Source organism: Bombus terrestris, chromosome 13 (assembly GCF_910591885.1).
Source record: "Bombus terrestris chromosome 13, iyBomTerr1.2, whole genome shotgun sequence".
In the NCBI taxonomy this organism is placed as follows: Eukaryota; Metazoa; Arthropoda; class Insecta; order Hymenoptera; family Apidae; genus Bombus; species Bombus terrestris.
In genome coordinates, this window is record NC_063281.1 from 13,139,811 (window position 1) to 13,161,494 (window position 21,684).

The following is a 21,684-nucleotide window of genomic DNA, read 5'->3' on the forward strand; positions in this document are numbered from 1 at the left end:
TAATAACTGAATTGGTTATATCAATAAGAAGAAAAAAAAGATAAGTTAACCTAAGAAGTTACCTTTAAGTCCATTTTATCTGAAAATGTCGTAATATTGGCGGAATAAGCTAAATCGTAATATAAATTCCAATCAATCACGTACATTGTTTATTAATAAAATTAAATTGTTAAGTACTGGTCGCTAATACGTTTTTGTTTTTTCTTATGATATATCAAGTAGTACAAGATGAAAAATTATGCACTTTGAAAGAATGCATATGTTGATAATAACAGGAAACAGTGTTGATTAGATAATATATTTTATTAAATACATGTAATAACTTTAAGAGAAAAGTTAGTTTTACATTTCTACCATTCATTTTATGCATTTAACGCTTAAGTTTCTATACAGTAATTTTTAAAAACGTTGGGACGTTCTGAACTTTTAATCACCCAATAATAGAAGGAACATTAAAATCTGCGTGAAGTAAATTCCGATTAATTTAATATTATTTACTAACATCTTCTTTAATTAAGTATAATTCTGATGAGAATTAACGTGATTTTTTTACTATTCTTGTACAGAATCTTGCATATCATGAGCAAATGTGAAAATGTCATATTCGCTCGAACGTACGTAGATAGACATCATAATTAACAAATTTATAGATTATGTTTTATATCATATAACTCTAATCTAATATCGTCAATTTTATACATTTTATGCACAAATAACACGTCGATATCACAGACTCTATATATACATAAATAAGAAATAAGTCAGTGATACGTGAAAACTACAACTTACGTGAGATAATAAAAAGATGATATGGAAATATTGATCAGAATTGTTCATATGCTTTGTTAATGAACTACGGTCAGGGACGGTTTGGGTCATAAATTTTGACTGGCCTTCCATTTTCAGTTCATTAATTAAACTCTACATCGAGTAGCCCCAATAAGGGAATATCTAGTACACATGTTTTCTCGTTATTTTTGCGACAGTTAGGAATAATTTACAACTGTAATTTTATTCATATCTGTTTTCGTAGGAAAATTAAATTCTACGGGCCCAAACTCCCGATGGTCGATCCAATCGTTCCTGACAAAGACGAGAATTAGAAATAACCCATTCTTTTATTTTTGATTAAACGAACAAGTTATTTAAGCTGTAGTTGCTTAATGTAAATGTGGCTTCAGAGAATTATTAATCTATCGTGCAGGTATAAGAAAATGGGAAGTTCGAAGGGGGCGGCTACCTAGCCTTCGTCATTTTCGACTGTAGAAAGAGAAAGCGTCAACGCTTAAGAATGCCATTGGGATTAGCAAACGCACGTAGCGATTACTTAAGTTCCATTATCTTTGGTTCTAGATAAAGGTAGCAGTTATTTAAGGGTACCCTATACTATGTCCTCTGCTTTGCTAACAAGCTTCAACGGTTTAGCTTCAACGGCAAGCTACGGCAAGCTATTCACAATCTACTCGTGTTAATCTACAATCGTCAACGAACGTCAAAGTGAAACTACCCGAATTCGGCATTTCCAAATGTACAGAACATACCGCAAACGCGACTGTTTCTAACTCGCTCGATTACTTTTTTAAATAGATTAGGAACAAATACACAATAAAAATCGTTCAAATCACGTACGTAATTTTTATCGAGTGGCATACTTTTTATCTTATCGTGTGGTTTCAACGATCATATTGATTGATTTGTATATTATCTTTATCGAAGAAAGAATGATAGACATCGTGAGAGTGTTGTGACGCAGTTGTATCTGATAGTTTTATTATATATGGGGAAATATATAATTTCATGTAGATAATGGTACGAGGTTAGTTCTGTTCGAACCGTCGCAGTGATTCCGTTCAGCAATCCAAGAACCCGATTTTACAGTGTTCCATGTATGTACATACTGTTAGAACTTCACTCTTTGAGCTTTTGAAAGAAATTGTCGCCCTCTCCTAACTTTCTGTTCATCATTTACGTGTTCATTGCGTATTTCAATATTACTTTTTTTCATCCACTTTTTAAGTGCCTCGTTTATTTCCTTTATACAAGATATAATTGTTTGCGAAATATTCGGTAAAATTATTCGGTATAATACGTGGATCTAGAGGGATAGAATGCCAATAGAATTACTCAGATCGTTAGCGCTTTATATGCTTTGTAATTTTCCAAAGTGAGTGATTTTAAAGATCAGAGAACGTTTCTCACACTTTTTGGTTAGTAAAAATGAAAGTTGTAATAACGATGGTCGTAGATCACATTTTTTATACCTTTTACAGCTTCTCGTCAGTGGATTTTTGATTGCCTGAGAATTTGGAGGAAATTTATAGAAAATGGCTGCCTTCGAAATCCTTTGCGGATTTATCGTGCTTTTCCTTGCTTTTTACTATTACCTGGTGAAACCCTATGAGTATTGGGAGAAGCGCGGAATACCTGGACCCAAGCCACAACTGTTGTTTGGAAATTTTTTCCCCGTAATATTTGGGAGGATATCCATAGGTGATCGAGTGATGTCCTATTACAAACAATACAAACACGAGCCTGTGTTTGGGTTGTTCGTACGAACGCAACGTATCCTGGCTATAAATGATCCTGATTTAATCAAGACCGTTCTTATCAAGGATTTTTCCAAATTCTCTAATCGTGGCCTTGCTATGAACGAAGTGGTAAGTACGCGAAGGACTAATTTTATGTAAGAATTAAATAAGATCAAAGTAAGGTTACTTTAGCATGAATAAAGTTAGCGAGAATTCAGTGAAAGTTACTATTGCACTCTGCACTCTATCTACAATTCGTATAATCGCTAATGAGTAATTCCAATTCCGTAGATAGTGTTATATACTGATATTAAACGATAATCTTCGATATTAATCATAATATAATGTTTTGATCAATTTATTTCATATCAAATTAGAAATGCACTTAGCAGATACATTTGATCATTAAGAATAGATATCGAACGTAGATATGGATATAGAATTCTAGAAATTCAATAATATATGTTAGAATATATAATATAACACAATAATATATTTAAATATATACTAATTATACATTATATATATATTTTTTAAGTTCCATATTATTTATTTTCGATTATTCGAATTTTTCAATATAGGCAGAACCACTTTCTCAACATTTGTTTTCCTTGGAAGTAGAAAGATGGCGACCACTAAGAACAAGACTATCGCCAACCTTCACATCGGGCAAGCTAAAAGACATGTTTTCTCTGATCGTTGAATGTTCTAACACTCTGGAGAAATATTTGGAATCATTGGTATCGACAAAAAGCTGCATCGAAGTACGAGAACTGGCTGCCAGGTTCACCACCGACGTAATTGGCAGTTGCGCCTTCGGAGTCGACATGAATGCCATGTCAGACACGCAATGTAAATTCCGCGATATAGGAAGGGAATTCTTCGGTCCTGGTTTGAAGCAGATATTAAAAAACAGACTTCGTGAGAATTTGCCAACATTTTACACTCTTCTGGGTTATATACTGCCACGAGACGAAACCACGATTTTCTTCACAAACGCTGTCTTGGATATGATAAAGCACAGAAGGAAGAACAAGATCGTTAGACCGGACTTCATTAACACTCTTATGGATCTGCAGGATCATCCTGAGAAGTTGAGCATAAGTACGTGTGTATGCTTTTCGATGTTGTAGAAATTTGGTGTGATCGTTTGTCGTGAGTAATTGATAAGAAGAGTTGAGGAAAATTAGGGAACAGTTGCGCGCAATTAGAATGATTCGTTCCTACACGAATCGAGACCGGTGACAAAACGTTACTGTTCAGGATGTCTTAAGAACGATTTTCTCCACTTTAAGGTGCTGATATAATGAAAATGTCGTTTCTCTCGTTTTAGAATTAACCGAGCCTTTGCTAGTTGCACAAGCGTTCCTTTTCTTCGTGGCTGGTTTCGAAACTTCTTCGTCAACGATAGGCAATGCCCTTTACGAATTGGCGCAAAATCAAGATATACAGGATAAATTACGAGCCGAGATCAAGGAACATCACGAGTTGTACGATGGAAAATGGCAATATGAAAATATTAAGAAAATGCCAATCTTGGATGCCGTGTTTAAAGGTTCATTGGATATTTTATATATGAATCTTTACATTTCTTATAAATGCTCGTAGACTAAAATGATGCGTTAATAATAAAATCAGCTAATAGAGTTGCAGAAAATTGCAAGTTTTAACGGAGGTTCTTTATTTTTAGAAACGTTAAGAAAATACCCACCGGTGACCGTCATAATGAGAAAAAGTACGGAGAAGTATACCTTTGAAGATATAAAGCTCACAATTCCAAAGGACACTAGGATCTTTATTCCTTCATACGGTATCCACCGCGATCCAGAGATTTATCCGAATCCTGACGTGTTCGACATCGATCGATTTAATGAGGATGCAGTAGCGGCAAGGCATCCGATGCATTATCTACCTTTTGGCGATGGCCCAAGGAACTGTGTTGGTATGTAATATCACTTTGTTAAGCAGTTGTTCGTGCGAAAGCAAATTTTTTACAAATCGATAAACCTACTATATAAGGCATATTATTGAAATTGGTTATCGATTGCAAGATACTACGATATATTAATATTGTATCGTGTTTTCTTCGTAGGTGCACGTTTTGCCATCTTCCAGACTAAAATTGGACTGATAAAAATCCTTCGTACTTATAAGGTTGATGTTTGTGAACGAACACAAATTCCGTATATAAATGAACCACGTACGTTCATTCTAGCACCCAAACACGGAATCGATCTAAAGATTACAAAAGTTGAAAGTTAATAAAATACTTTATAACCCTTTCGATATTCAAGTTAGCTGTCGTAAAGATAAGACTATATCGCGTAGTCTGTAGGAAAATTTTCTTTCGCCTAAAGCTTCATTTTTATGAATGATTTTTAAAGAAATCAATTATTAAGAATCAGTTATTAATGAGAGTAAAATAGCGGAAAGCCAAAAGAAGATATTTAATGATATTCTCATAATTTATTTGTAATTATTATCATATGCAACGTAATATATCACTTTGTTTCCTTTGGAAATTATTACCAGGCTAGGTAAACTTACTGTAAATATGTTCTGATGATGTACTAGGGGAAAAGAGGAATGTATTTTTGTTATAAGATTATTTTATGAAATAAATAATTTTTTATACGCGTGTTTAATGTATTAATAGAATTAAATTAATTATTAATTTATTTGTAGTCTAACGAAGGCCATAAAGTAATGTAAAAATATCAATAAAATATTAGAAGTAACATCTCACTATCTTCTTTTCAACGAATTCTGACTGTAAGATCGGTTTGAGAGGTGTAGAAAGAGGTGGGGAAAGGAATCCGACTCTAGTAACTTGTCGTATATAAATAGCTTTACAGTTTCACACGAATCGAATAGCGTTCGCTTCGTAATTCAAACAGTACCGAGATCTTCATCTGTTTTTCTTTCTTATTCAAAATTTGTCAACGAATTTTTTCGGGAAACAATTACGATTGTTTATTACGCGAACGTCTTTTCTCGATATATCACATCATCGAAGAATAATACTTTATAACAGACTAAACAGTCGAAGAAAAGTTGGAACTTTTTTAAAATCTAAAGGAATGATGAAGTGTTATGAAGCGTTCATATCGTTTATCGTTGCTATGTGAATCGTTTACAGTTTTCGGACAAAGGTGAAGTTTTTAATCCACGAAAAGATCAGTTTTAACACGTTAAGATTCGTATCTTGAGTATATTTAAACGTGACTAATTTCAGATTGGACAAGACTAAATAACCGATCGACAGGATATCATTCTACGCATGAAAATAAGCTGAAAATGTACAATACATTTTTCCATTTAAGGCTCTATTTTCAAGAAAATAGAGTTTGAACACAATTTAGTTAGGAATCGGCCTAGTACGCGCGTATCATAAATTTCATGCTATTGCACGCTATTAAATGTACCATAACAAATATTAAATTACTTGCTATTCGTTCAGGTCATGCATATTTAAACAAAAAAAAAAAAAAAAAAAAAGGAAAAAGAGAAACAAAGACCGTGGTGAGTTCGCAGGTATTAAAAAATGATATCATGTAAATCTAAAGAATTATTACTTGTCAACGTGACTCAGTAGATTATGCGCACTGCGATTAAATGTATATCTTTTGTTAAACAGAAAACAGGGACAGTACGTACTAAGACGCTGATAGTGATACATATGCATTTTCGACTTTAAACTTTAAACTGTGAGTGTTCGCCAATCTTCGGCCAGATTTTATTTTTTAATTAAAGTTAAGGGTAGAATTTATCTTCTTTTCTTTTACATAAATAATATCGTCCTTTTTGGAATTTTTTAATTAGAGGAATTATGAAATTAATTAATCTGAGACTTCTTATATGTTTGTATTGGACTTTTCATACATTTTTTCAGTTCTGTCGAGTTCGATTCCACTTCAGTTCGAAAAATGTTTGAGCTGTTCGTGAACTAGAAAGTCCCGCGAAATCCGGTCGATATATCAGCTGTCCAGTTCATCTGAAATCAAAAATTTCGGTAGGTATAAATTATATTTTCTAAATATTTTGAAGTTTGTATTGCTTTTTACAACTCATTTTCTTCCTCATTCCTATTTCGCGCCTCGTTAAAAGTTATTTATATTTTGTAGCAAATAATTTCTTATCAACGTATAATTTACAATGTTTATCAATTTGGAAATACTCTGCGGGCTCGCATTGGCGCTCACTGTGCTCTATTGCTATTTAATAACTCGTTACAATTTTTGGACGAGCCGCGGAGTACCCGGACCGAAGCCCACGTTCCTCTTCGGCAATACTATGAAGTCAATGTTTGGAATGGAATCGCTTCCGCAATTGCTAACGAGAAACTACAATGATTTTAAGAGCGAACCATTGGTTGGGATATTTTTAAGAACAGTACCCGTCTTAATGGTCAAAGATCCTGATCTCATCAAAGACATCCTGATCAAAGACTTTTCCAAATTCGCGAATCGAGGATTCTTGAAAAGCGAACCGGTAAGTATGCGTAAATATAAAAGAATGCAAGTAACTTAAATCGAAAGAAATAGAATTACAAAGACAGAAACAAATTAATTTTAGTCTTATGTAATCCATGAATCATTTTTAAGTAACCGTGACGTATCGTATAATGTTTTTAACGAACACAGGCAGTACCATTGTCTAATCACCTGTTTTCCCTGGAAGCCAAGAGATGGCGACCTTTGAGGACTCAACTCTCTCCGGTTTTTACCTCTGGCAAGCTTAGAGGAACTTTCTCCTTAATTCTAGAATGTTCTAATCACCTTGAAAGTTATTTGAACGCGATGATAGAGAAAGGAGATCCTATCGATGTGCGAGAACTTGCCGCCAGATTCACCACTGACGTAATTGGCAGCTGCGCCTTTGGCATCGAGATGAATTCGCTCTCGGAAAAAGAGAGCGACTTCCGTCGAATCGGTAAACAAATTTTTTCTACCGATTTCTGGAAAATATTGAATATGAGAATACGTCAGATCCTGCCACCGTTGTACGCTTTTTTCGCTCGTATACTGCCGTATGACGAGGAAACGAAAATGATCATGGGAATCACTAGAGAGACGATCGAATACAGAGAGAAGAACAATATCGTCAGGCCTGATTTTATGAATATACTCATGGAACTGAAAAGACATCCTGAAAGAGTCGCTGATATTAGTTAGTACACTATCGTAAATAATTTGCAAAAAAGCTTCGCTGCGATAAGGATATCTCTAAGAATTTAAACTGCCGAGTAAAACACACGCTTCAAATACCGTAATATGTATATTTTTTCGCTTGTAGAATTGACGGACGATTTGTTAGCCGCACAAACATTTATTTTCTTCGCGGCTGGTTTCGAGACCTCATCGACTACGATCAGCAATGCTCTCTACGAACTGGCTTTGAATCACGACATTCAGGAGAAATTGCGCGAAGAAATCAAACAGTTCGCGGCGAAAAATAACGGAGAGTGGAAGTACGAAACTATAAAGCAAATGCAATACTTGGACAAAGTGTTTCAAGGTAAATATTATAACGCTCGCATCTAAGATCGCAGTTTGATCGTTGATTCACGCGTGTTGATTAGATGCATTAATTCAGAGTTATTATATAGCATGATCCTACTAATAATTCTCATTATTGCTGTTACCTGTTTATCTTCTACTTCCTACGTTTATATCAGTAATTATTATTCTTATCTCATATACAGAGACGCTAAGGAAGTATCCAGCTTTGCCATTTTTAAGCAGAAAGTCGCTCGAAGACTACACGTTCGAAAATGCGAAAGTAACAATTCCCAAAGAAACGTTGATATGGGTGCCAGTTTTTCCCATTCACAGGGACCCAGAGATTTATCCAGATCCAGAAAAATTTGATCCCGAAAGATTTTCCGAGGATAAGATAGAAGAAAGGAATCCTATGTATTACTTACCTTTTGGACATGGACCCAGAAATTGTGTCGGTACGTATTTAGCAGAAAATCGATCAGTTCTTTCCTGATAACTATCAAATAATTGATCGACGGTGGCGATATGAAACGAAATATATCTTTAAATAATTTTATCCTTCGAACGAGGATGGGTAAAAACGCATATTTCTGGAAATGAAAATTGTAACAATTATTACGAATTGTAACAATTATTGCGGAGTTTTAAGCGTCGAGTATGCGAGCGGAAAGATCGTGCGATTAAGATCGAAATGTAAAAAAAGTAGGCGTGGCTATTTAAAACTTTAATAAATCAGCCATCGGAGAATTAGACTTAGAATTGATAGAATTACGATTAATAAAGTTGCGTGTAGTACATACAGTATCATAATACATATATTAAAAAATACAGCTAATGAAATTACTTACATTTGACATTCGATAATTTATTCCAGGTGCGCGTTTTGCAATCTACCAAACGAAAATTGGATTAATAAAAATCCTGCATAAAAACAAGGTTGGCGTTTGTTCCAAAACGCTAATTCCTTATAAATATAATCCATTTTCATTCGTTCTGGCACCTACAACCGGTTTGTATTTGACGATAACCAGGGTAGAGGACTAACACAATTTTAACATTTGTTTGACACAAATAAAAGTTTTTATTAACGTATACTTCGGCACTTATAAAATTGTTTAATTTATAGACGTATTATTTAATGCGATGGACGTTTGTCGGAGCGTGACAAATGCAATTCAATATAATACTGAGATGCGGTACACGTTCTGTTGAATATTGTTTTTATCTATTTTACTAGTAGTTCAAGTATTTTACTCATAGAAACAAGTAGTTCATATTTTCATTACATATATCAATATAATCAGATTAAAACATTGTCGATGTTTATATAATTTGTTATCGTAGCGTCGCCGGTTGTCCCCTGACTGCCGAATTAAAATCAAACAGATATTTCTTGTATCTTCGCGTATACACGCACAGGACTCGTAATCTTTGTCATCGGTAGTATCGGTAGTTTTTCGTAAATACCTCAGCAAGTAAGCGAATCCACCCCTTATATATAGGAAAAAATTGTTCAAAATATTGTTTTGCAACACATCCAAAAATCATCGAAATCTAAAGGTAGTTAAGAATATAACATTAAAAAATGAGACTGTTATTTTATTAATAAATAATACATGGAAAATAATAGATATCTAATGTTGAATTTGACCCTTTTCGAGGCTCGTGTGACTGATTTAGATGGAATGTCCCAGCTCAGCGCCGTTCAATCATTGCCCATACGGAAAGATATTAGGCTTCCTGGACATAAAGAAATCGGCGGGCAACGGTGCGTTTATGAAGTAACAATTGCACATCTTAAGGAAGGAGAATTATATTTCAGGACTGAACAATTAACTATAAGCATTAACTTAATAAATAACATGTATGATTCTGTAGTTTACGAGGAGGCTAAACTCCTATTACAACCGTCCTTTTCCCGCTTCATTTTAATGTATGCGTAATCATTAGCTCGCGACTCCGGGCTTCAACTTTGGTCCCTCGTATCACCAGAATTTTTTACCCGTCTGAAAGTGTGCTGATTGGCGTTTGAAACTGCCCTGGGCTAGATGTTCCAGTTGCAAAACTGTTGTGTCCGCTAACACACGACTCAGTATACGCGGCAAAGAGTTTAATTTACGGTACTCTCAAGTGTCATTGTTTCCAGTTTTTAAGGTACAAGATGACGAAAGCTAGGTTCTCACGAGATTGCAATTATCGTATTACTGCTTCTTCTCTAGAGAAATGAGGAAACAGTTACAGTTTAAGTGGCCTACCTGGCGTGACGAAGTCTTTTTGATGCATTTTTTTAGAGTTTTAACGTTTTAAAACCCTAATTTTTAATATCAGCGAAATCATTAGCTTTGATACGAATCGTCGCGCTGATAGAAATCTAAGCATCCCAACATTTCTCATAACTTTTCAAGGTCGTTAAATAAGCCGATAAGAAGCGCTGTGCCTCGCGAATAATATACAAGTACGTTTCTGATCTTCGCGACAAGCGGATGCTGACAGAAGCAGCGAAGTGAAACAGATTTAAAGGAAATTGCTGTATCGCGGAGTAAGAGTAACGTTTCGTATACATTAGTGTGACATTCAAAGAGACTAGAATTAATTTGCGACTGTACGAAAAAGAGGAATGTGTTCTCTATCGTGCTGGAATAACTAATTAAATGTAAGTATGATTTTTCATATTTTACTTTCCTCTTATTCAATAGACTAAACTCCAAATGCGTTTCCCTCAAAATGATATTTTTGTAATTGACAGTCGCGATATAGTAGAGTTTTATTTATCCGTTTTCTATACTTTAATGCCCGAATACTCATTATCCGTGTCTTAATATGCAAATCTTAATATCCGAATGTTCTATTATCGCAACATAGTATTTCTCAATAATATATACCCTTTTCCGTTTATTTATTATTTCCTTTAGTCGATCGAGTGAATTACGATCGTAAGAACTTAATATGAATTCAATGGCGTTCTAACTATCGAAAGAAAATACGACATGATTAAAACAGACAAAAGTGAATGTTGATTGTGATGAATTTGAAAGATATCAATTGTCGATATTCTGCATGACCTTTTCTTAAACATGTTATCGCCACCGGGCCTTATTTTCCGAGTTATTTGCGCAGTTCAATGCAATTTATGATCATACAAAAATGCGTACCATCTATGTACCAGAATGAAGTGTGATAGAAACCAAATTTAATTGAAGATTTTTACGAATATCTCGTAAACGAAGGCCGAGCGACGGTTACGTGTATCGGAAAGATTTATTCAGAATGTTAACTATGACAACATATTTCAAACTCGTTCAAGAAATTTGCATAATCACTGTAAAAAAGACATGCTGTTGGAAAAACGACAATCGCAGACATTGTACTTAGATATTGTAAGTAAAAAACATGATGTTGAGAAATATTCAAATCGCGTAGATTATACCGAGAGTAGCAACGATAGAAAAACATTCATCACATGAACGTTATAAAATGTTTCTATTGCGATAAAGACACGATGATAATAGCGATTTTACAAAAATGGAAACTGCAAACGAAAATTGTAACAAAGATTACTATCTCGCATCGGATAATTCGTGGCATTTTTGTGGTTATTTTTGTTAAAAGAATTATAACTTAATAGTCAAAAATATACGGCATCCATAAATATTCCAAGAAACTATCGATTAATTGGTATTTGAATAAATGAAATTTCATGTCAGAAAAATTATTTTATTACCTGAAAATTCGTTTCGTTTCCGTATTAGCCGCGATAAGGGGAACCCCACTGTATGTTGAAAACTATTTGACGGAGCAACTTGAAGTTCTGTGGACATATTCGATAGATAGGCATAGTTCCCGTCCGAACTATCGAGTTAATATCTGCAAAGTTCAGTGACCCATCGACAGGATATGAAAAGAGACAAAGGAGTGCTTAAAGGAGAAAGACGAATTAAATGCCAATCGTTAACCGAGAGTCGAGTTGTGAGGAGTTAATTATTTGCGAGTCGAAAGAAAGTTGCCGAATTGTTATGAGTTGTAAACTATTAGTTGTGAGTTCTGAGTTATCAATTTATTTGTCTTAGTTATATCACATTATCGTACTTAGTTCACGTTATATAACCATTGTTTCCTGTTTAATCCACTGTAAATAGATGCATCTATCAATAAATTTATCATGTAGGATAGAAATTATTGGAAATCCTAATTTCTAATACTTCTGAATAAATAATCCTATATCATTTATTATAATTATGATTATATTACATGCATATATAATACATAAATTTATATGTTTTTCAGATTGCCGAACTTTGTCCTCTATCGTCGAGAGATTGAATAACGATAAGATAAAATGGCATTTGAAATTTTATGCTACGTGACAGTGGTGTTCATTGCGCTGTATTATTATTTTACGGCAAAATTCAACTTTTGGAAGGATCGTTCAGTTCGAGGTCCAAAACCTATACCAGTGTTTGGCAATATCTTCTGGCCGATGATTGGCAAGATATCGATTGCAGAATACTTGCAGAAGCTGCATAACGAATATAAAGACGAACCCATGATCGGGTTATTCGTACGAAGAACACCTCATCTTGTTATACAGGACCCTGAGCTTATTAAAGACGTTCTTATCAAAGACTTTTCTAAATTCGCGAATCGCGGATTCTTGAAGCAAGAAATAGTAAGTGAACGCATGGAAAAGTGTTTATGTTTCAACGTGTTAAATCAAAGTCTCTACTAACAGTAGGAATTATTATACACAGTAAGCAACTATTAGAATAGACTAACAAACAAACTAGAAGATAAGCTGATAACCAGCGCATCTAGCGAATGAAAGTTTATGTATTTTTATGTTCTTTTATTTAATATCTCTTGCTTAGATAATTATTCTTTTAATAAGCGATACAAGATATAACAAATAACGATAAATAATATAATAAGTTCCACATATTCCAAATATATAACATTCCGAATATTGTGAATTCGTTCAATGGTTACAGGCGGAACCACTCTCCCAGCACCTCTTCTCTTTAGAAGTAGAAAGATGGAGGCCATTAAGAATGCAACTTTCCCCGGTATTTACGTCTGGCAAACTCAAAGGAATCTTCTCTCTGATTTTCGAATGTGCTAAACGTATCGAGAGCTATTTAGATATATTGATAGCGAAAGGAGAGCCTATCGAGGTGCGAGAACTTGCGGCCAAGTATACTACCGACGTAATAGGCAGCTGTGCCTTTGGGATTGAGATGAATTCGTTGTCGGATAAGGAAAGCGAATTTCGCCGAATGGGCAAAGAAATCTTTGCTACACACTGGAAGGCGGTCCTGAAATTCAGGATGAAAGAGTGCATGGGAGAGTTGTACGATTTACTTGGTTATATCCTTCCGGCGGACAAAGTGAACGTATTCATTGAGAGGATCACCATCGAAACGTTGAACTACAGGAAAGAGCACAACATCGTTAGGCAGGATTTCATGAATACGTTGTTGGAACTTCGGAACAACCCCGAAAAAATAAAGGATATTAGTAAGTTTTTAGCAAAGACTATTATTCGTCCTATAAATTATTGTACGTACGCCTACTGACAAAAATTAAGAAACATTATGAGCGCTTGGAAAATGCTGTATATCATTTATCTTCCGACGTGCATCGGATGAAATTAAAAATAGCGTAAAGAGATAACAGACCATGTACGAAGTTGTAACATGTTATTTTTTTTTTTAATTATGCTCGTGTAAGATCTACGATTAATAACGAATCGGATGAACAAATTGAAACTTTGTAAGAAAAGTTGAGATATACTTTGCTTCAATTACATAATTATCTCTAACGAAAGCTAAACAAAAATTAATCTAATAAGATGTTGGATAATTCTTTGGTTTGATAACTGTATACTCTCTGTGCGTCATTGATTCAATTAATCGAATACAACACGCAATTGATATTTCACACTATTTATGTGTAATTTTTTGCATTAGCTCCCCTTCATATGTAAAGTATTCAACTTCCCAATCGACGTTTAACGTAATCCCACAAATGTTCAATTGGGTTCGAGTCAGCAGATTGATTTGGTCGCTTAATTATATTAACATTTTCTTTCGAAAGAAAGGAAGGTCTTAACTAATTTAGAGGAATGTTTCGGGTTATTATCGTATCGAAATTATCATTTTGTTGATATCTTCTCGTTTGCAGATGGCAATATGTGGCTTTATAAAATATCCTTATACACCAATCCATCCATAGTTTCCATTATTGTACCAGGATCATTTCTTTCAGAATTAACGGACACTTTGCTCGCTGCACAAGCATTCGTATTCTTCGCGGCAGGTTTTGAAACTTCATCGATGACGATCAGCAACGCTCTGTACGAGTTGGCTCTGAATCAAGAGCTACAAAAGAAACTGCGAGAAGAAATAAAAGAATTCGATACGAAAAATTCCGGGGATTGGAAATACGAGACTATAAAGCAGATGACATATTTGGACAAAGTATTTAAAGGTTCAGACGTAACAGGATCGATTCCTTTAATACGCGCAGGGTTTACTACAATACGAGGGCAGGGCGAAAAGTTTCCGCAATGACAACAACAATCGCAAATACCAACTATTGTACTAGCAGCGATTTCGGAGACTTACCAATCTGCTCTCGTAATTTATTCGTTATATCAATACTTTTATCTTCTCCTTTTACTCCGTTTACAGAGACATTAAGGAAATATCCACCTTTGGCATTCATATCCAGAGAGACAACGGACAATTATACTTTCTCGAACACGAAAGTATCGCTAGAAAAATGCATGAGAGTCTGGATACCGGTATTTTCTATTCACAGGGATCCAAATATCTATTCAGACCCAGATAAGTTTGATCCTGAGAGATTTTCCAAGGAAGCAGTAGATGCGAGGCATCCTATGCACTATTTGCCCTTTGGCCATGGTCCAAGGAATTGTATTGGCACGTTTATAACACGATTATACTTTATTTCTATAGAATTATTATTTTATCAAATGACATTGACATTGTGTTCTTCGATTTATTTGATTTCAGGTGCACGTTTCGCAATTTACCAAACGAAGATTGGATTAATTAAGATTCTGCATAATTACGAGGTGCACGTTTGTGAGAAGACACCGATTCCATACGAGTTAAACCCCTTTGCATTTATAATATGCCCGAAAGGAGGATTATATTTAAAAATAATTAAAAGCAAAAATTAATTTACTAATTCTCGAATTAATTTTCTATCTATATAAGAGAGCAATACAGAATGTTCATGTGTTGCATGTACCTGGTATGTAAATATGTATATGATATTCTTTCTAGTAGTTCGTTTATGTAATATCATAGAAATATATACGTATATAATAAATATATATAAACAGTGAATATTAATATCCCTTTCTTTAATGAAGCTTCCTGAATAAATGGTATATTATAGTTTGTGCTCCTTTTCTGTAGAATCTTTTTACTAATTCTTCGATATCTATCTGCTATTAGTATTCTTATTCACTGGCTACATCAGCAAGTGTTGCATAATAATGTTACATGTGTTTACTTCCACAGCAGCTTTAGCATTGTTTAGCATTTCTAGCAGTGTTTAGCATTGTTTGGTATTCTCGAAGAATAAATGAAATACCTAGCAATTTGTTGTCACGATTGTTAAAACGTAAAAGCTTGTTTTTCCTGTTTCATTGTACATACATATAGCTTTTTATATACATTTCATTTTAATTTCTTCGGTAAAAACTTTATCGTACAATCGTTGGTTGTAGAGTCAAAGGAACCATATTCTTATGATCCTGACATGAAATTCTCGTTAAATAAAGAGATATAGCGAAGATAAAATTTTACATGCATTTATTTATCAGCGAATGAATTTTATATTCACAGTCTGTGTCTACGAAGAGAGCAAATTAGTTAGCTTTATTAATGGTTCACTATGGGGTTTCGTGACTTCTAATTTCTACCATATTTCCGTGCTCTCTCTCCCTCTCTCTCTCGGGCAAGTTAGTTGCACGAGTTAAACTGAAATAATTGCTTTTACAAGAATAATAATAATTTCAGTAACTACTTGTAAGTTATGTAATACATAGTAGTGTACGACATAAGATACACAGTAAAGATAAATAAAGGATTTATTTGATATCAGCAGCGTAATAATTGGCGATATTGGCGAAGTGATATATGAAATTAGAGAAATAAAGTATAGAAGTACTTACGTATAATCTCTGTTACTATACATTCATGTATGATTTTATTTCAATTGCGTCACGATTTAAGAAGAGACGCAAGTAGTGATCGCTGGCAGTATCAGTTGACATCCTTCTACGATACACAACAAACGTAGATCCGGAACAAACTTTCGCAGGATCGTGATTACTACGTAAGTAGTAGCAAAATGTAAAGATTTTGTATCAAGGAAACTTCATTACGAGTAAATGTGAAAAACTGTTCTAATTCAACGATTACTTTTCAACAAGTCAATTAATCCTACATAATTCATCAACAAGTTCGGAGAAAATTCTTTCTTCTTATTTTATTCATTTTTAGAAACAACCTAATTTTTTTTAAAGTTTATAATATGGAATCCGTTTACAATGTATATAATTAGTAAAGTTAGACTTTCTATGACGATAATTATGTTGACTGTTTTTTATTTCCAATATTACAAAATTCAATTTCACTGTTACATTCATTCAAGATTGTCTTGTATCAATTGTTTGAGCTCATTGTCTAAGAGAACGAACGTAAACATTCTCTTCAATGTAATCTCAACATTTTTGTGTTATACCATGGTCCAATGTCATCGCAAAATGTAATAAAATTACTATTATTTGTACACCTTGTAAAAATACATTTGTGGAAAAAGTAGCGCACTTACAGCTAGGTAAACAATAGTTGTTTACAATCAGGCTATTGTTTCGAATCGTTATACAAGTACTGCTATCTCTGCAATCTTATCTATTTACAAATGAGACGTTCCATGAGCTTTGTAAATACATTTAAAGTGCATCTAAAAGATACGCATGCAATCGTAAAAAATCTATCAAACCGTTTAAGATTATTTATAAATAAAATAAAGGTAGACAAAGAAATAGAAAATAAATGTTGTGACATTTGTTTGTTTTTTACGTTTTTTACGTTACGTTTTTTAAGAGAGCTACATATCAAAATTTTATCAAAATGAATAGAAATAACTTTTGATTGCAACGCGTTTCGGCGAGCTTCAAAACAATTCGCATAATTATTTCTACATTTCTACAATACCCACAGCAGTCTATGTACTTATTTATTTAAAATTCGGGAAAAATGTCCATCTTTATTAGCGTTGTATTCAATGTAGCAGTCAAAATAATCAATTTACATTGTGTATAATGATAAGGATAACGATTTTGCGCCCTTGCAAAGTCACGAGCTTTATCGATCGATGGAGTTGGTTGAGCAAAACAGCTATTCATCGAGGAAATATTTTGCGTCTGTTGAATTCGACCAATGGAACAAATACTAATAATCAAATATCAGAAACCGGCGCGAAGCAAAAGCAGAGAGCAGCCTATTTTCTTAATTAATAGTCAGTTGTGATTTTACTGGATAGTTGTTAGAATAGTTACGTTCAATAAAGCAAAGCTATTACGTTACATTGAAGTTCACGGCTGCTCAAAGTCATTGGAGATTAGCTTCCTCATTCGGTTTGACAATTTGATTACCTTAGTTTTTCTTTTCGCGATCGTTCCGTTCTATCTTGGCTGTCTTACGGATGAAATTGAAATGTATTTCCTTGTGGGGTCATGTTTATATACTAAATAAAATAAAGATAGACGAGGAAGCGAAGATGAATGCTGTAAAATATTGTATACTTGTTACACTGCTTGTTGCTAAGAACTAGCTATCAAAGTTTTAGCAGAACGAATGATTTATTTTTACCAGTACTAAATTTTAATCTCGCGTAATATGGAATAAAAGATACGTATTTTTCAAATGAATGAAAATATCGATACAGAGACTTAAGAATACGTTAAAGTAGCTCTGATTATTATTTCTATATCACAATTGTTTAACGTTATAGCGTATGCTCCGAAATACTTGTATCTCGTATTTAAGTCGAAATTTAGAAGGACATTTTCAATCGACTCAATAATGAAATTCGCATTAGATAAATGATATCTATAAATTGATTAAAACAATCTCTCGATAGTGTATGTCGACCTTAGAATGACCGAGATATTAGTTGAATGTTACTTAAATTGGATGACGACTGTAACAAGAAAAGTGCATGGAGATTGTTTTAGGGCGACGACAAAAGTAAGCATCAGTACAAACGACGGAAGGAACATAGCAATGTCGTCATAGAAATTATTGAGCTACATATTCGAGCAACTTGACAAACAAATTTCCAAAAACTCGAGAAGATAAAAGACTACAATTTTGTTAAACAGTGCAAATCCTTATTACAAAGGAAGAAATATCGACAAAGAATACCGGGATTAAGTTTCAGTTTGTAAGATCTTTTCATTGGATATCCAATTGTTCTCCGATATGGAATAAGAATGAATAATCGATAAAAAGTTTTAATTTATTTGATTAACTTTTGCGATAAAAGAAAATTAATCATTAGAGGCTCTGATCGTCGATAATCAATCGAAGATTACACTGATCGACATATCGCAGATATCAATCCGCTAGTTATTAATTGTTAGCTTGTTTTCCTGCGTTTAGAGTGTGGCTTTAAATATCCACTTTGTAAGAAGCAAAAATTACTGTAACCAATAAATTCTGATCAGTGAAATTTGATCTTTACAGAAAGCGTGATAAAACATGGATTATTTTCAACTTGTCTGTGCCATTGGCATGGTGCTTTTAGCTATGTACTATTATTATACCTCGACCTTTGACTATTGGAAAATTCGTGGCATACCCGGACCGCAACCTACTGTCTTGATTGGCAATTTGAAAGATATTTTACTTAGAAAAACGTCGCTAGGCGATAAACTGAGAGATATGTACGAGGAATATAAGAAGGAGCCAATGTTTGGAATATTCGAAGGAATGACGCCTATCCTCGTTATTAATGATCTGGAATTAATCAAAGACGTTCTCATCAAGGACTTTCCTCTATTCGTTAACCGAGGTTTCCGCCTATTTAAAAAGGTACTTGAAAATTATAATTTTACGATTTTCTGTTTTTATGTCCGTTGATTCCCCGATACTTTTACGCCACTTGGCGCATAAAAAGAAATATATTAATATTCACTTCTTGAAAGAAACAAAAATTCAGAAAAAGGTTTTATTCAGGCAGAACCACTGGGAGAACATCTGTTCGCCCTGGAGGCGGAAAGATGGCGACCAATGAGAGCAAAACTCTCGCCAGTATTTACGTCAGGCAAGCTGAAAGAAATGTTCCCTCTCGTAATAGAATGCTCGAAGAATCTGGAGAAATACTTAGACGGTGTATCCCAAACGGGTAAACCAGTGGAGTGCCGCGATTTGGCTGGGAAATTCACAACCGACGTAATTGGTAGTTGCGCTTTTGGAATCAACATGAACGCTCTCTCGGATGAGAACAGCGAATTTCGCGAAGTAGGCAAAAAAATGTTCACACAGACGATGCGAATGCAAATCAGAGATATCTGTCGGCAATTCCTGCCGAACATCTATGAAATATTTGGCCATCTACTGCAAATTCCAGGAGTCGATCAATTCTTAATAGACGTGGTCAGAGATACGATAAAATACAGAAGAGAGAATAAGATAGTCAGACCAGATTTCATCAACACACTGATGGAACTTCAAGACCATCCAGAGAAATTAGAAGATATAGGTATACAGCTTAAAATCAATCTTCTGTGATTTTCTTTAGATGGATTACAAATATTTGTCCAATTCTGATAAATCTTGATGCACAGAACGTGCAAAAGAGTGAAAAGAGAGCCATGAATTTTTAAAAGAAATTTTCCAATTTTAGTTGATAATAACTCTAATCGAATGAGATTATTATAAAAGTGATATTATAAAGGCGATATTGTCCTTTACAGAACTAACAGATTCATTGCTCACCTCGCAAGCCTTTGTCTTTTTCGCGGCTGGATTCGAGACTTCCTCAACGACGATATCTCACGCTCTCTACGAATTAGCTCTAAACCAACATATACAGGACAAATTACGTAAGGAAATCAGAGAGGTTTGCGACAAACATCAAGGAGCTTTAACGTACGAAGCAATTAAAGAGATGAAATATCTAGACAAGTTTTTCAAAGGTGCGTGACAATGTTAAAACGAAACTTTGATTTTTGAAGGAAATTATTCAAGCAGTTGTTCCAACATTCGAAACAATGATTTACATAAATTATTTACTCTTCTCTATGTAGAGGTGCTGAGAATGTACCCGCTAGTACCGTTTGTAATGAGAGAGGCATCGGAAAATTACACGTTCAAAGGCACCAAGGTCACCATAGAAAAGGGCACGAAATTGTGGGTGCCAGCTTATGGAATCCAAAGAGATGCAAATATCTACCCGGAACCTGAGAAATTCGATCCTGAAAGATTCAACGACGATGCTGTTGCTGCTAGACACCCTATGGCTTATTTGCCTTTTGGCGATGGTCCAAGAAATTGCATTGGTAAGTTAATAAAAGTAAGCAAAAGGAAAGAAAACCTACGCGGTACTAGTAAAGTATCTTTTACCTCTAAAAAGAAAGCATGAATAACGTAGCTTCTTAATCGTTACTTTCAGGATCTCGTTTTGCACAGTATGAAAGCAAGGTTGGCATTATAGCGATCATTCGTAATCACAAAGTCGACGTTTGTGAGAAAACTAAGATTCCCTATGAAAGTGATCCCCGTTCGTTTATGCTGGCGTTAAAAGGAGGTGTGCATTTGAAAATAACCAAAGTGAAGAATTAATATACTAAAGAATTGTATTGTTACACGCAATGATGTACATATCTAGCTAATTTTAATTCGACCATTTACGCTGACTCTTAAAATTGATAATAAAATTACAGCATCGATTACAAGTTTGCGTTAATCAAAATGTTTATTGGTTACTACCAATGGTAACTTATTATTCACTCTTCTCGTTTTCTGTCGCTGGTCGGTTTGAACATTTTCCGTGCTATTAACACGTCAAAAGCCTTGAACAGTTTTCTTAGAACGAAATAGTTTCTATCATTAGATCAATGGCAAAAGCACACTGTTCTATTTACGGTAATTTAATATTTTTCATTCGCTTAACATTTTACTACTCTTACTTAATTCATAAGTAAATATATTCATTCATATGAATTAATTCATAAGTGAGATAAACATTGTTTTTTATATTCATGACACGTTACATTACCAGAATGAGCTGGCAAAAGACCGAATCAAGGCTGTTGATGATTTATATACTGATCCAATATGTATCAGTAAATTCGTAATTATATTCGCAAGCCCCACGGTGATGATACACAATGACAAATGGTTTACGTAAACGATATGAGTAAATCTTTGTCAAGGACTTCGCTGCAATCTATCAGAATGACTCTCGACAAATATATATATATATATATATTTATAAAAACAGTATTTGTCGAGAGTCATTCTGATAGATTGCAGCATATATATATATATATTTACATTACATATTACATTATTTATATATTACATTATATACTGTCGAGAGTATATATATAT

At 34.1% G+C, this 21,684-nt stretch overlaps 4 protein-coding genes and 1 long non-coding RNA gene across 8 annotated transcripts; 4 read left to right on the forward strand and 1 right to left on the reverse strand.

The window, feature by feature from the left end:
* Positions 1-1,761: 1,761 nt before the first annotated feature.
* On the forward strand, positions 1,762-5,162 carry LOC100649469 (cytochrome P450 6A1). Its single transcript, XM_012315471.3, has 6 exons — positions 1,762-1,886; positions 2,271-2,657; positions 3,110-3,632; positions 3,862-4,083; positions 4,219-4,470; positions 4,621-5,162. The coding sequence occupies exons 2-6, from the start codon at positions 2,325-2,327 to the stop codon at positions 4,788-4,790; spliced, it is 1,500 nt and encodes a 499-aa protein (XP_012170861.1). The 5' UTR covers positions 1,762-1,886; positions 2,271-2,324; the 3' UTR covers positions 4,791-5,162.
* A 126-nt stretch (positions 5,163-5,288) lies between these two features.
* Positions 5,289-9,123, forward strand: LOC100648257 (probable cytochrome P450 6a14). Of its 2 annotated transcripts, none has more exons than XM_020866136.2 (9): positions 5,289-5,680; positions 5,764-6,062; positions 6,166-6,235; positions 6,421-6,540; positions 6,653-7,019; positions 7,172-7,697; positions 7,824-8,045; positions 8,233-8,484; positions 8,904-9,123. In XM_020866136.2, the coding sequence occupies exons 5-9, from the start codon at positions 6,684-6,686 to the stop codon at positions 9,071-9,073; spliced, it is 1,506 nt and encodes a 501-aa protein (XP_020721795.2). In that variant the 5' UTR covers positions 5,289-5,680; positions 5,764-6,062; positions 6,166-6,235; positions 6,421-6,540; positions 6,653-6,683; the 3' UTR covers positions 9,074-9,123. The 2 variants fall into 2 exon arrangements, with proteins under 2 accessions (XP_020721795.2, XP_012170857.2); XM_012315467.3 differs by having other exon boundaries at positions 5,764-6,050.
* On the reverse strand, positions 8,364-8,979 carry LOC125386198. The gene is made up of 2 exons (XR_007226153.1): positions 8,878-8,979; positions 8,364-8,619 (listed from the first exon to the last, which is right to left on the reverse strand). It is a non-coding gene; the product is annotated as an uncharacterized LOC125386198 (long non-coding RNA).
* Positions 9,124-10,494: 1,371 nt separating the features above from the next.
* On the forward strand, positions 10,495-15,399 carry LOC100648029 (probable cytochrome P450 6a14). Of its 2 annotated transcripts, XM_012315469.3 has the most exons (7): positions 10,495-10,682; positions 11,779-12,063; positions 12,314-12,695; positions 13,015-13,540; positions 14,291-14,512; positions 14,716-14,967; positions 15,061-15,399. In XM_012315469.3, the coding sequence occupies exons 3-7, from the start codon at positions 12,366-12,368 to the stop codon at positions 15,228-15,230; spliced, it is 1,500 nt and encodes a 499-aa protein (XP_012170859.2). In that variant the 5' UTR covers positions 10,495-10,682; positions 11,779-12,063; positions 12,314-12,365; the 3' UTR covers positions 15,231-15,399. The 2 variants fall into 2 exon arrangements, with proteins under 2 accessions (XP_012170859.2, XP_020721796.2); XM_020866137.2 differs by lacking the exon at positions 11,779-12,063.
* An 858-nt stretch (positions 15,400-16,257) lies between these two features.
* On the forward strand, positions 16,258-21,026 carry LOC100647785 (cytochrome P450 6a2). 2 transcript variants are annotated; one of them, XM_003400083.3, is made up of 6 exons: positions 16,258-16,396; positions 18,814-19,161; positions 19,306-19,831; positions 20,046-20,267; positions 20,379-20,630; positions 20,744-21,026. In XM_003400083.3, exons 2-6 carry the CDS (start codon positions 18,829-18,831, stop codon positions 20,911-20,913), a joined length of 1,503 nt encoding a protein of 500 aa, XP_003400131.2. In that variant the 5' UTR covers positions 16,258-16,396; positions 18,814-18,828; the 3' UTR covers positions 20,914-21,026. The 2 variants fall into 2 exon arrangements, with proteins under 2 accessions (XP_003400131.2, XP_012170860.2); XM_012315470.3 differs by lacking the exon at positions 16,258-16,396 and adding an exon at positions 18,320-18,511.
* Positions 21,027-21,684: the final 658 nt, after the last annotated feature.